We start from the raw sequence: 14,757 nt of genomic DNA on the forward strand, positions 1-14,757 counted from the left end.
TTGTTTGACCTAGGTAGTATGCATGATGTGATCAGTTCCTCTCTTGTTTAGAAAGCCCGCCTCGAAGTTAGTCCGAGATCTCCTATCGAGGTCTCTGGCTTTCGTCCTGGTATGTACGCTCTCATCACCGAGGAATGCCTTGATGTGGTGTTTGCAATCCAACAGACTGCCTTCACTAGAAGATTTGTTGTTTCTCCTCTCTCAGGATGTGATTTTAGGCATTAAGTGGTTTCGTGAGACTGATGCTGTCATAAAATTTGCAGCTAACACTATAACTCTCAATGCCGACAGTGATTCTCCTACTGTCTTTCATGGAGTGGATACTTCTCCTTCTCCATCTCTCATTGCTAATATGCAGGACAAGATTGAAAGGATTCGGGATAAGGAGATTCTCCCAGTCTCTCTTTCTCCACAGCATCACACACAGGATTTGCATGATTGTGTGAAGCATGATGATGATTTGATTGACAATGATTTGCATGATGATTTGAATGACCATGATAAGCACGATGATTTGGATGCCAATGATTTATTTGCATAATGATTTGGATGACAATGACAAGCTTGATGATTTGCATGATCAAGATGTGATTTCTCACAAGCATGATGAGTTGCATGAAGATGATGTGATTGTCCACAAGGAGGATGTGTTAGTTGATGCTTTTTCTAGCGAAGCTAACCTCGTTGTAGATTCGATCAATCACCAAGAATTGATCTTGGCTTTCGAGTCAAGGTCCACAGATCCCCCACACGAAGATTCGATAGATTCGGAAGAACCGATCTTGGCTCTCGAGCCTTGGTACAAAGAACCATCACAGGAAGTATTATGTGTTTGCACGCATTGTTCGAATGTTTCATTCGTGACTGTATTTTAGTCAGCATCGCTATGTTATCCCTTTTATTCGGCATGACATATTGTATGTTGAGCACGTTTCTATCATGGATGAGCACGAATGTATGCGGATAGTGCATAAAAAGCTGAAAAGTCTGTATGTAAAGAAGTCACATTCCATGTCTCTTCCTTGGCATGACACAGTTTCCGAAAGAGCACATGATAATATGAGCACCACGCACGGGCAATCCATTGTGATTTGCCACGGTTGATTGATTTCGATCAAACAGACAAGATTCGAGCGCATTGTTTGCATGTGTTTGATGAACGAGTTGTCACTCCGTATGTATGTTCATCTACATTGCATACAAGTCTTTAGAGAAGACAAGATTTTTTTCCTTCACTTTACATGAAATGGGTATGTTCATGGTTTTGTGTTGGAGATAGTTTCTAGAATTTTCAGCCATGGAGATTCTTGAAGACGAAAGAAGCAAGACTCTAGACGAAGTTGAAGCAAGGAAGGAGCCACTAAAGACTTTGTCGCTTTCGGCGCGGCCCAAAGAAGCACGCGTTGCAGACCTTTATGAAGTTCAAGTAGCGCTCGACCCACACAGCAGAGTGGGCCGGCAAAGAGTCCCTTCCAGGATTCCGGATGTTGTTGGCGATCTCCCTCGACGCCATACAGTTCGGTACCAGTACCTCACTTTGAAAAGGAGGAGATGTCACGTGACACATCCCAACCCTATGTGTCCGTGGACAAACAAGCTACACCACAACAGGGTTCAATCAAGTTTAGATTAGCAGTGATCTGGCACTTTTGTGAGTCTATTCGTAGACCGTCCATGCCCAGTCACATAGCATAGATGCATATCCTCCGATTGCACACAGCATGATCATCTAAATTCCCATCAGAATCCATGAGCATCAGTTAGGGGAATTTTCCAGTGCATTTAGCTTATTTTCCTATTTATTGGTTATTTTCACTTATTATTTTTGAGTGACTTTCCAACAAAAGTAGGTAGGGCAATTTTGCTAAGTTAATATATAAGCAAACCCAAGTTAGCACTTTCTAGCAGAAGAGGCAGCAGGAGCTTCCCGCTCAACAGGCAACTTCTCAGCAGTACCCCCTCAGACCATCTCTGGCGTTTTGCATCTTCTCCCCTTGGCGTTTTTGCATCAACTCAGCAGATCCATCACTTGGTGTTTTCCTGCGACCCACAGGCATCAGCATTAGCGTTTTTCCTGCTGATCATCATCAACGAATTCAGCCCCTTTACTAACGCTAGCATAGCATCAGGATCCCCTTTAGCGTTTTGCATCGGCATAGCCAACCAGCCACTTTAGCGTTTTTGTTCAGCATTGGAGGACCTTTCAGACCAGCGTTTTTCAGCCTGGGATCTGCCTGCAAGACCAGCATTTTCAGCCCTCGACAGAGACATAAAAACGCAGACAGAACAGGGCAGAAGATCAACGTTTTCATCTTCTCTCAAGTCCCGACAAGAACAGTCATTTTCAGCCATAAAGCAGCAGTAAAAACCAGTCATTTCAGCCCCGAAACAGTCCATGAAAATCAGCAGATAGAAGACCCTAATTTTCAGCCACGAAGTCGTTGTCGTCATCGCCGTCGTCGTCATCGGCCTAGTCCCATTGCGTCAGTCCATTGCATTCACATTGTACACCTTTGTACAATCAAAGTAGACCACTCTCGCCGACGAGAGTGGGGCCTTCGGAGGAGGGTTTTACAACCTCTCGGTGTCGTATCTCTTCTCTCTCCTTCTCTCACTCTCATTCACTTGCACGCACAATATCCACCCACTTTCTTCGTGATCACAGCACTCTACAAGGCGGAAAGCTCTCTCTTTCCCTAAGAACTAAAAGGAACCTTGAGCAATAAAGATCACTAATCTTGAGAAAATACAACATTCATTCCGTTGCACCTTACATGGGGCAAAGTGAAAGACCAAGAAGCCCTGATCTTCTTTGATGGAGGAGCCAAGGCCAACTTCATTTCACAGGAATTGGCGGCACGGCTCGAGATCACTCCCGATCGGATGGGACCACTTGCAAAGGCAGTTCTAGCGGCACCCGGCAGGGACGTAGCCATTACGCCTGTCATTGGCAAACTTCGGTTGCATTGTCAAGGGTATTTGGGGCATCAGGACTTTTACATAATGTCTTTGGAAGGTTGTGATGTTCTCTTGGGAATTCCCTGGTACCACAAGAATAACGCCGTGGTCGACTATCGGGCGAGAAAAGCGACATTGACTACAGAGAAGGGCAGAACCATTGTACTTGATATTAAACTTAAGAGCGAGTCTGTTCCTATTGTATCGGCTTCAGCCATTTCACAGTTAATGAAATCCAGTCTGTTTGTTTACTTGATCTTTATGAAGTGATGAGGATAGGACAAATATGTCTGAACTTGATAAAGAACGCCAAGATTTTCTCCTCTCATGCCGATTGCTTCTCAGAGGGCCTGCCAAGCGAGATACCACCCGCTCGTCCTGAAGATCATACCATTGATCTGATACCTGGAAGCACACCACCGAACCGGCCACCTTACCCTGAAGAGATTATGAACCAAGTGAAAGACCTCTTGGAAAAGGGTCTTGTCCAGCCTAGTACTTCACCGTATTGCTCTCCAGTGTTGTTGGTTTTGAAAAAAGACGGATCTTGGAGAATGTGCATCAATTATAGAGCTCTCAACAAAATCACCATCAAGAACAGATTTCCGATTCCTAGGATCAATGATATACTTGACAGATTACAAGGATCCTCGTGTTTTAGCATGATTGATTTGAAGAGTGGATATCATCAGATTCGAATCGCGCCGGGAGACGTCTACAAGACAGCCTTTCGGACGACTTTTGGGTTATTTGAGTTTAGGGTTGCTGTTGACGTGGCTGCTGCCGGTACACACATACCCGCCTGGCTACCCATGGTACACACACATACTCTGGCAAGGGTGGCTGAACTGCGACCACAGGAATGCTGACGTGGCTAGCAAAAATGGTACGGACGTGCTGGCAAAAATGGTACGGACGAGGCCAAATCCGTACAGCCTTTTGCCTGGACATCTTAGGACAGTTTTTGGCTACGCAAGGCTGGGAAAATTTCTTACGCAAAGCTCAGGCTGGAATCTTACGCAATTGTTGCTTTTTACTTCCACGCAAGCTTGAGAGAGAGAAAGAGCTTTATATTTAAAAGTTGCTTTATTTTTGTGAATACTTTTTTTGAGGCAATTTTTATGGACAGCTTTTGGGCTCTGCTTTTAGTATCCCTTGTAAAATCTTTAAAAGGGTCTTTGGGCTCCCACTCTGCATAGCATCTGGACGCAGAGTTTGAGAGTGAGACTCAAAGGCTCTCTTATACTTTGCGTTGCAGATTAATGTAAAAAGAAATACCGAAAGTGGCGCCAGTCTTTGGGGCCAATATCTCTAGGCACGGAACTCCATTGGGCCAGTGTCGAATCATTTGTGAACTGTGAATTGTTTCAAGTGATTATTTGTGGTATCGTGGTAGATTCTCGACTTGGAGTGTCCAAGTCTGTTACAGTGGTATCAGAGCACGGCCAATTTCTTTTCTACGAGAAATCCGATTCCTTTTTCTTTCGCGGCACCTATGGCTTCAGGCAAAGATCAGTCGACTTCCTCTGCATCCGGCGATGCGGGAAGAGATCACAACGAAGATTCACGCAAGGAGTATGGCCTGCCTTGGCCTACTCAGGCGCAGCTCAAAGAGATGGAGCGTCAACGAGTGATCTGCTTTGCAACAAAGATGATGCTTAATTTTGCCAAGGACCCGAAATTGGCTAAACATATGAGCAAGACTTCTTTTGAAGAGGTGCACACGTAGTGGCAGTGTCACGTGACACATCCCAACCCTATGTGTCCATGGACAAGCTACACCATAGCAAGGTTCAGTCAGTTTAGATTAGCAGTGACCGGGCACTTTTGTGAGTCTATTCGTAGACCGTGCATGCCCAGTTACTTAGCATAGATGCATATCCTCCGGTTGCACACAGCATGATCATCGGAATTCCCATCAGAATCCATTAGCATCACTTAAGGGAATTTTCCAGTGCATTTAGCCTATTTTCCTATTTATTGGGATTTTCACTTATTATTTTTAAGTGACTTTCCTACAAAAGTAGGTAGGGCAATTTTGCTAAGTTAATATATAAGCAAACCAAAGTTCACACTTTCTCACAGAAGAGGCAGAAGGAGCTTCCCGCTCAACAAGCAACTTCTCAGCAGTACCCCCAAGCGTTTTTGGACCTCCTTCTTCACGGGGATTCCCAGCAGAACCATCGCCTTGAAGCTTCCCTCTTCTGGCGTTTGTTCCCCCTTCAGGCAGTCCCCCAAAGCCAGTGTTTTTGGGATTGCAAAGCATCAGCTGAATCAGCGTTTCGACATCAGCAATTTCAGCCAAGCTAGCGTTTTTGCTGGCATTTTTGCCTTGCTGCAGCGTTTTGACTTTCAGCCCCAACCTACCGCAGATACACAGCATTTTCAGCCTTTAGCAAGGAAGCAGATACATCCCAGATTGGTTGCAGAAGTTTCCCCCATCTTTAGCCCAAGAAAACGCAGCCAAAACAATCATTTTCAGCCACCGAAACAGTCCCGAAATTCAGCGATTAGAAGAGCTCAGATTTCAGCCATCAAGTCGTCGTCGTCATCACCGTCGTCGTCACCGGCATAGTCCCATTGCATCAGTCCATTGCATTCGCATTGTACACCTTTGTGAAATCAAAGTAGACCACTCTTGCCGACGAGAGTGGGGCCTTCGGAGGAGGGTTTTACAACCTCTCGGTGTCGTATCTCTTCTCTCTCCTTCTCTCAGTCTCATTCACTTGCACGCACAATATCCACTCACTTTGTTCGTAGCCACAGCACTCTACAAGACGGAAAGCTCTCTCTTTCCCTAAGAACTAAAAGGAACCTTGAGCAATAAAGATCACTAATCTTGAGAAATACAACATTCATTCCGCTGCACCTAACATTGGTATCAGAGCTTTGGAAGTGTTCTGCATTACTCAAGGAAAGAACCACAAGAACCACAAGAATTTTTTTGCTTGTTGCAATCGCACGAACCCAAGTTTACTTGGGCGTGGCGATTCCTAATCGTGTTTTGTTGAAGAGTGACAGGAATCCCAAGAAAAAAGGGCTTGTCCAGCCTCCCCTTCTGTCTCTTTTCACTCATTGAGAGCGGACCATGCACTTAGCGGCCGGCCAATCGAAGTGAGGTGGGAAAAAGCAACCTTGGTGTGAGCGCAAGGCCGCCAAGGGGTGCACCCGCAGAAAAGGGTAGAACTCGGGTGAAGAGAAGATCCTTCTCCAACGCGATTGGCAAGCGAAAGAAAACCTCAAGAGCCTCAAGAACCCAAGATTCTCACGAATCAAGGACCTCACGAACCTCAACCCTTAAGAACCCAAGTTCCTCATGAACTTCAGAACCCAAGTTCCTCGTGAACTTAAGAACACAAGAACCCACGATTGCAGAATGGTCATCACTCGAAGCGGAATGGATACTTCGTTTGGAGGTGATGAGCATGAGAGAGGCGAAGAAGAATTTTCCCCACCGTGAGGTTTTTCCGACCCTCCCCCTTTTTCATCTACGACAAAGATTGCACTAACTCCTATGGAGGCTTTGCAGCAATTTTTTCTGAAACAGAAGTTAGAACAAGAAGCAAGAAATGCAGAAAGAAAAGCAGAAAGAGAGCGTGAACACGAAGAAAGAATGGCAGCCATAAAGCATGAGTACAAAGAAAGGAAAGCCGCCTTGTTGCAACTCTTTTCTCAAGTACCGGCACCAATGCAAGAGATTCAGGAAAAGGAGACTCTCTCAGTCTCTTCTTCTCCAGAGCATGACCCACAAGATTTGCATGATTGTGTGAAGCATGATGATGATTTGATTGACAATGACTTGCATGATGATTTGGATAACAAAGATAAGCATGATGATTTGAATGATAATGATTTGCATGATCAACATGTGATTTCTCACAAGCATGATGATTTGCATGATCAAGATGTGATTTCTCACAAGCATGATGAGTTGCATGAAGAAGATGTGATTGTTCACCAGGATGATGTGTTAGTGGATGCTTTTTCTAGCAAAGCTAACCTCGTTGTAGATTCGATCAATCACTAAGAATCGATCTTGGCTTTCGAGTCGAGGTCCACAAATCCCCCACAAGAAGATTCGATAGATCCCGAAGAAGCGATCTTGGCTATCGAGCCTTGGTCCAAAGAACCATCACAGGAAGTATTATGTGTTCGCATGATTGATACGCACGCATTGTTCGAGTGTTTCATTCGTGAAGGTTTCCTGTATTTTAGTCAGCATCGTTATGTGATCCCTTTTACTAGGCATGACATATTGTATGTTGAGCACGTTTCTCTCATGGATGAGCACGAATGTATGCGGATTGTTCATGAAAAGCTGAAAAGTTTGTATGTAAGGAAGTCGCATTCCATGTCTCTTCCTTGGCATGACACAGTTTCCGAAAGAGCACATGATAGTATGAGCACCAAGCATGGGCATTTCCATTGGGATTTGCCGCAGTTGATTGATTTTGATCAAACAGAAAAGATTTGATCTCATTGTTTGCATGTGTTTGATGAACGGTTTGTCACTCCGTCTCTATGTTCATCTACATTGCATACACAGTCTTTAGAGAAGACAAGATTTTTTTCCTTCACTTTACATGGAATGGGTATGTTCATGGTTTTGTGTTGGAGATGGTTTCAGGAATTTTCAATCATGGAGATTCTTGAAGAGGAAAGAAGCAGGACTCTAGACGAAGTCGAAGCATCAAAGGAGCCACAAAAGACTTTGTGTCGCTTTCGGCGTGGCCCAAAGAAGCAAGCGTTGCAGACCTTTATGAAGTTCAAGTACCGCACGACCCACACATCAGAGTGGGCCGGCGAAGAGTCCCTTCCAGGATTCCGGATGCTGTTGGCGATCTCCCTCGACACCATACAATTCGGTACCAGTACCTCACTTTGAAAAGGAGGGGATGTCACGTGACACATCCCAACCCTATGGGTCCGTGGACAAGCTACACCATAGCAAGGTTCAGTCAGTTTAGATTAGCAGTGATCTGGCACTTTTGTGAGTCTATTCGTAGACCGTGCATGCCCAGTCACTTAGCATAGATGCATATCCTCCGGTTGCACACAGCATGATCATCGGAATTCCCATCAGAATCCATTAGCATCAGTTAAGGGAATTTTCCATTGCATTTAGCCTATTTTCCTATTTATTGGGATTTTCACTTATTATTTTTAAGTGACTTTCCTACAAAAATAGGTAGGGCAATTTTGCTAAGTTAATATATAAGCAAACCAAAGTTCACACTTTCTGGCAGAAAAGCACCACGAGCTTCCCGCTCAACAGGCAACTTCTCGGCAGTACCCCCCAGAACCCCCCAACGTTTTTGGACCTCCTTCTTCGCAGGGATTCCCAACAAAACCGGGGTTTCACACTATTTTTCTCTTTTTCGGGGCACAATTTCTCCTTTTCCCCTTGCCCTCAACCAGCATTTTTGAAATTGAGAACGATGCGATAGTAAGTTGAGACACATTTTTCCCAACATGCTCTCAGCTAAGTTGAGCTACCTGAAGTTGTTGAACAATGATGGCACACACTTTGAATGCAGGCACGCATGCTTGCATGCATACATACACAAGCAAGAACCAAGCCCGTAACTACATGTTAGCTTCATGTATTTTGTTCTCACTAAGCACCGAGCAGCGACAAATCCACTCACAAATCTAGGGAAGACGCACACGAGATTGCTTTAGATTTTGAAGTTGATTAACGTGGTCAGGTGTGATTGTGAGAGAGAGAGTAATTTTCTTTGGGAAGATAGTTCAACATAAAAGATCTTCTGTGGACTTCTCATGCCATACCACGACACTTAACGGCCATGAAGATCATCTATATCTTCAAGGTCAAAGATAAGGGATCAGTAGACCTACCAACCTATTTGTTTAGGGATTTTTATAAAAACAACTTTGTTATGATGACTCGTGAGGAGGCAGAACAAACCAAATACCAGGGCTATTCTCTACAGGATTGGATATTAGGAAAAGGACCGGAAACAATTCCAGCGTTTTTGGGATTGCAAAGCATCAGCTGAATCAGCGTTTCGACATCAGCAATATCAGCCAAGCTAGCGTTTTTGCTGGCATTTTTGCCTTGCTGCAACGTTTTGACTTTCAGCCCCAACCTGTCGCAGATACACAGCATTTTCAGCCTTTAGCAAGGAAGCAGATACATCCCAGATTGGTTGCAGAAGTTTCCCCCATCTTTAGCCCAAGAAAACGCAACCAAAACAATCATTTTCAGCCACCGAAACAGTCCCGAAATTCAGCGATTAGAAGAGCTCAGCCATCAAATCGTCGTCGTCGTCACCAGCATAGTCCCATTGCATCAGTCCATTGCATTCGCATTGTACACCTTTGTGCAATCAAAGTAGACCACTCTTGCCGACGAGAGTGGGGCCTTCGGAGGAGGGTTTTACAACCTCTCGGTGTCGTATCTCTTCTCTCTCCTTCTCTCAGTCTCATTCACTTGCACGCACAATATCCACTCACTTTGTTCGTGACCACAGCACTCTACAAGACGGAAAGCTCTCTCTTTCCCTAAGAACTAAAAGGAACCTTGAGCAATAAAGATCACTAATCTTGAGAAATACAACATTCATTCCGCTGCACCTAACAGGCAGAAAAATAAAAAAACCACCCCGAAAACCCGCTCTGAAGAAACCTCTCCGAAGAAGTATACAGAGAAGGAATTAGAAGAGGTGGTTGATGCACGAATTGCTCAGCTTTTTGACGCGCAAAGCAAAGCTAAAAAGCACGACAAAAAGCAAAAGAAAGGCACTGACTTCCCGGGTTATTTGGGTCGTCAGTCGACATTTGAAAAGGCAAAGAAACAGAAGAAGCGTGTTAGATTTGAAGGAGTACCCAGTTCTTCTTCTTCTTCTTCTTCTTCTTCTTCTTCTTCTTCTTCTTCCGACAGTTCTTTTAGCTCATCTGATTCGAGCGAAGAAGACAGAAAAGGCAAAAAGCGAAGCAAAAAGCAAAGCTTCGGAAAGGGCAAGAAAAAGGCAAAGAAGCCTAAATCTCGCCCCGTGGTTTACAGTTCTACAGAGGACTCCTCTTCAAATAGTTCGGACTCTGATGACAGCATCTTTTATGCAAAGAAGAAGAATTTTTATAAAGCCAACCAATATGACTTTTAGGAAGACAAAAGCAAAAAAGTCCGAGAGTTTAAGGAAGGTGGACAGTCAATTAAATTTGACACGTTTTCTGGTTATAGAGATGCTTCGAAGGCTTTGTCTTTTATACAGCAGTTTCACATCACTTTCTCTAGAGGGCATTACTCAGAGCACTCTAAGATTCGGAGAGCTGCCTCTTACTTTAAGGGGAATGCTCGAACTTGGTGGTCCACACTTCTATTAAACAAAACTGTGCCAGTTAAATGGTTGAAATTCAAAAGGCTTTTTATTTCTTCTTGATTGACTCGAGAGTATGAACGCGACATACGAACTGCTTGGAACCATCTACGGATGACCAAGAAAGATACAGCGGACACTTATTGTGAGAGATTCTGGAGCTCTTTTCTACCCGCCTCTTCATTTAAGAAGATCTCGTTCAAGGAACAGATTGAGCGGTTTACCCTGGGTCTACCTACAGAGATCCGAGATCGCTGCTTAGAACAAAAGTCAGCTTTCATTCAGGAGTTGATGAGTCATGTGAAACGGGGTTTTGCCATTCACTCTGGCAATCTGACGTACCCCACAGATGAGATCATGACGCAAAGAGCCGAACAAACTTCGAAAATTGAAAGTAGAAAGAGAAAGAGCAACCCAGAACAGAAAGACAAGGATACACGACCCAAGCTTACTCCTCAAGAGAGGCTCGCTACATATAAAGGAGGGGAAGTGCTTTGGATGCGGGGAAACTGTGCATATCTCTGCGAAGTGCTCAAAAAGGCACAGAAAGAACAAAACGACAAGCACGACGAGAGGCCTGAGAGTTCGAGAGCAGCTAAGAACCGTGGAAGAGAGTACACAACTTTACCGAGCTTGGGGCAAAGTGAAAGACCAAGAAGCCCTGATCTTCTTTGATGGAGGAGCCAAGGCCAACTTCATTTCACCGAAATTGGCGGCTCACCTCGAGATCACTCCCGATTAGATGGGACCACTTGCAAAGGCAGTTCTAGCGGTACCCGACAGGGACGTAGTGTAATGGAATTGGCCTATTAACCTGAGAATAGCGGAAATTAATGAGAGTACTTTTGAGAAATTACTTTGTGAGCATAGCCGGTGGACATAATTGAAGATAACAACATAGACACAGCAATTAGTTAGGTCATGCCTAGAAAAAGAGATCACATAAAGACGCTGACTAAAATACAGGAAACGATCACGAATGAAACACTCGAACAATGCGTGCGTACTAATCATACGAACACATAATACTTCTTGTGAGGGTTCTTTGGACCTAGTCTCGAGAGCCAAGATCGGTTCTTCCTGAGGGGGGTTCTTTGGACCTAGGCTCGAGAGCCAAGATCGGTTCTTCCTAAAGGGGTTCTTTGGACCTCAAGTCGTGTAAGATGCAGCGGAATGAATATTTGCGCTTTGCTCAAGATGAGTGCTCCAAATTGTGCTCAAGGTTCCTTCTGTTCTTATGGAAGGTAGATCCTTCCGTTCTTAGTGAGAGAATGCTATGATCACAAACAAAGTGAATGGACACTGTGCGTTCAAGTGTATGAGACTGAGAGACAGAGAGAGAAGAGAGATACGACACTAGAGACGTCGTAAAACCCTCCTCCGAAGGCCCCACTCTCGTCGGCGAGAGTGGTCTACTTATGATTGCACAATCTGGTACAAACTGAATGCATGCGACTGATGCAAGTTTAGGCTAGATCGATGACGACGATGGAGATGGCGAGACCGATCTAAGGGCTGAAATCTGCTACTCTTTATCTGCTGTCCAAAAACGCTCAAGGCTGAAATCTGCTGCAAATCAAAAACGCTGAATTGGGGCTGATTTCTGCTGCTGAAAAACGCTGATTTGGGGGCTGAAACTGCACGTCTTTAGGGCTGAAAATTGGTCTACATCTGCTGAAAATTGCAGGTCTTAGGGCTGAAAATCGCCATGCACAAGGGAGGGCGATCTGGCTCCAAAAACGCTAGGGCTGCAATCTGGAAAATGCTATATGCTGAAGTGTGTGGCGATGGGTTGTTGATGCAAAAACGCCAAAGCAAGGGGAACTACCTCACACAAGCCGAGCATAGCCACAAAACAACCCTCATTCCCTAAGATCAGCCCAGCAGCTCCGCCAAGACCGCCAAAATCATGGCAAACTTTAACACATACAGCATCCCTCAACCTAGGCAGATTTTATCCCTCAAAACAACATAACATCCACTCCAGACGATAAAATCACATGTATGTACAGAAAACACGAGGAAAACATATTATAGACTGGGTTGTCGCTTCTGGAATTCTATCTAAACTTTCTAGATAGAAAGCATCAAGCAAGTTCTATGCTGCTAGGTTTACCTGTTCACTAACCTATGAACTGATTTATGGGGGCAGTTTTCTGGGAGCAAGTGGATAGTATTGTAACAATAGGTCTAGCCCTACTCTCTCTCGCACACCAGAAAAGAGTGTGACCTACTTAAAATCTATGCGTAGACAAGTCTCTTCTCAGACAAGAATTTCACGCTCATTCTCGACCAAAGATGTGGTCCGTAAGTTTTAGCTGTTTGGAAAGTACCAACACACACAGATCATTTTTAACCCACTTACCTCTACAGCTTCTGCCTGATCGCCAATGTTACGATACTCTGGATTGGCTTTAGAGCCACCGGTGTATCCAGCAGTAGTTCTAAGAACGCCATTGAGGCACCCAAAGACAGCCTCACTGCGCCAGAAGCTTCCCAAAGCGAAAATGGCAGTTCTGCCTGTAGAGGAGGAGATTGATGGCACTGAATCTGGGAGTCTGATGGCGGAAGCCCGCTGTGGCTGCAGCAAAAGAAACCCGCATTTCAGCACCACCAGCAACAGCAACGGCAGACTCATCATTCCCTTCGAGCTTATGCGCGGGCCGGTGGAGCCCCTTTTAAATCTTTGTGACTTTGGCTCGATTCGAGGAGTTTGTCGGAGATGGGTCTTCATTGAATTAGGACTTTGTACTAAGTAGTAACCACCAAGGTCCTCTATTAGGTAAACTTTAAAGGACCGATAGAAAGCCGGCCCTGTGCTAGCCTCGTCACTAATTGACACCTCCATTTGGAGGTGGGATCAATGGCTCACGATCATCAGTTGATCGTGACCGTTGGATTCATGCCTACGAAATGCAAAAGATTCTCAGTTTCTCAGAACCAAGACTTGAACCCACTACCCTCTTCCCCACGGGATTGACTCTAACCACTAGGCTAACACGCACTAGTTGAAAGGTGTGTGTGGGATAAGTTTATAGATCACGGCGTCGCGGACAAATTTACACTTAGTTCGCACTGAGTTCACACCAAATTTGTTGTGGTGTGCAGGCCCTCCCCAATTCACACCGTGTTCACGTCGAGTTCACACCAAATTTGGTGTGGTGCACATATCTCCGAGTTCACGCTTAGTTCACACCTAGTTTAAATGTCGATCAGACGGTCTGGATTGCACCCGCCTCGCGACGCCTACTGTGGGCCATTGATCCCACCTCTCTGGGGAGGTGTCATTTAGTGACGAGGGCTAGCCTAGGACCCGTCCGTCCCCTATGATAAAATAAAGGGAAAATTGCCAAAATACCCCTCCAATTTGATGAAATTCCCAAAACGCCCCTCGTATTTCCAAAATTCCCAATCTGCCCAACGTATTCTTTGAGAATACGTTGTCGCTGAAAAATGGTTGAAACCATCGTGACCCTGCAGACACACTTCGCGGCCCTGCAAAAATGCATTGTTTCTCTCTGAGAAATGCTTGAAACCATCGCAAAAAACAGCAACACAGAGAACGAATGTAACAAGGTGGGGTGTTGGCTGGGTATCTTGGGAATTTCCAAAAAATTTAAGGGTATTTTGGGAAATTTAAGGTGTTTTTGTGGGCAGATTGGGAATTTTTAACATATGAGGGGCATTTTGGGAATTTCATCAAATTAGAGAGGTGCTTTGGTAATTTTCCCTAAAATAAATTTGCTCCAGTGTTGGGACACCCTAGGTGGTGGACTGGTTAAAGTGAGTCGCGATAGGATACTCGCTGTCTGATTTCAGGTTTGATGCGTGTTGGCTCACTGGCTCATATTAAACCCTTCATTGTCTTCCATCTAGTGGCCAATTTTTTCACACGCAAAATTTTGGTATGCATCCTACACGCATCACTACTTGCGACGTCGCTTCTACCCCAGGCAACCCTTGCTTCCAGCTTTCGAATGCACCCTCCGATGCTCAAAATTGTGCAGCATAGTGGTGGCAATTAGTCGACTCGCTTAGGTGGCTCTATATTGGGTGTTTTACCCTAGGGGGCACCCACGCGAGGAGGGGTAAGAGTGCTCCAACATAGACCATCAAAAATTGGAGGAGCCTCAGAGGAGTTCGATGGCAATGGACAGACATAGTGTGGCCCTATAAAGCCACTGCGCTATTGTCTCCCAGTTCAAGTTTACGAAATACCTTCACTTTTGACTCCTTCACATTCAAGTCTACCCGTTGTAGCCCGTGAAAGAGGCGGTACTTGTTTCTAGAGGGTAGGTGAAGCACCCTCCAGTGAAGCTGTAGGGAGCATTTTAAGTGGTTCAATCCGCCAAATAAGGAAAGCAGGTTTTGAGTGTATGGGGCTATCGCCCCAAGGCTAGAGGGCCCTTCACATGTGCCTTTGAAGGGCCTATGGGGGGGGGCTCTAACTTTTTTGAGT

At 45.0% G+C, this 14,757-nt stretch overlaps 1 protein-coding gene across 1 annotated transcript in view; it reads right to left on the minus strand.

Annotated features, from left to right (window-relative positions):
- The window catches only part of LOC147444440 (peptide methionine sulfoxide reductase A5-like), a 68,330-nt gene extending 55,306 nt beyond the window's left edge, over positions 1-13,024 (minus strand). The window contains exon 1 of the mRNA XM_086527043.1: positions 12,664-13,024. Coding sequence (XP_086383169.1) covers positions 12,664-12,939 — 276 coding nt within the window. The 5' untranslated portion in view covers positions 12,940-13,024. The remainder of the gene's footprint in view (positions 1-12,663) is intronic.
- Positions 13,025-14,757: the final 1,733 nt, after the last annotated feature.

The sequence above is a fragment of the Adiantum capillus-veneris genome, chromosome 13, assembly GCF_014529385.1.
Source record: "Adiantum capillus-veneris isolate H3 chromosome 13, ASM1452938v2, whole genome shotgun sequence".
NCBI classification, from domain to species: Eukaryota; Viridiplantae; Streptophyta; class Polypodiopsida; order Polypodiales; family Pteridaceae; genus Adiantum; species Adiantum capillus-veneris.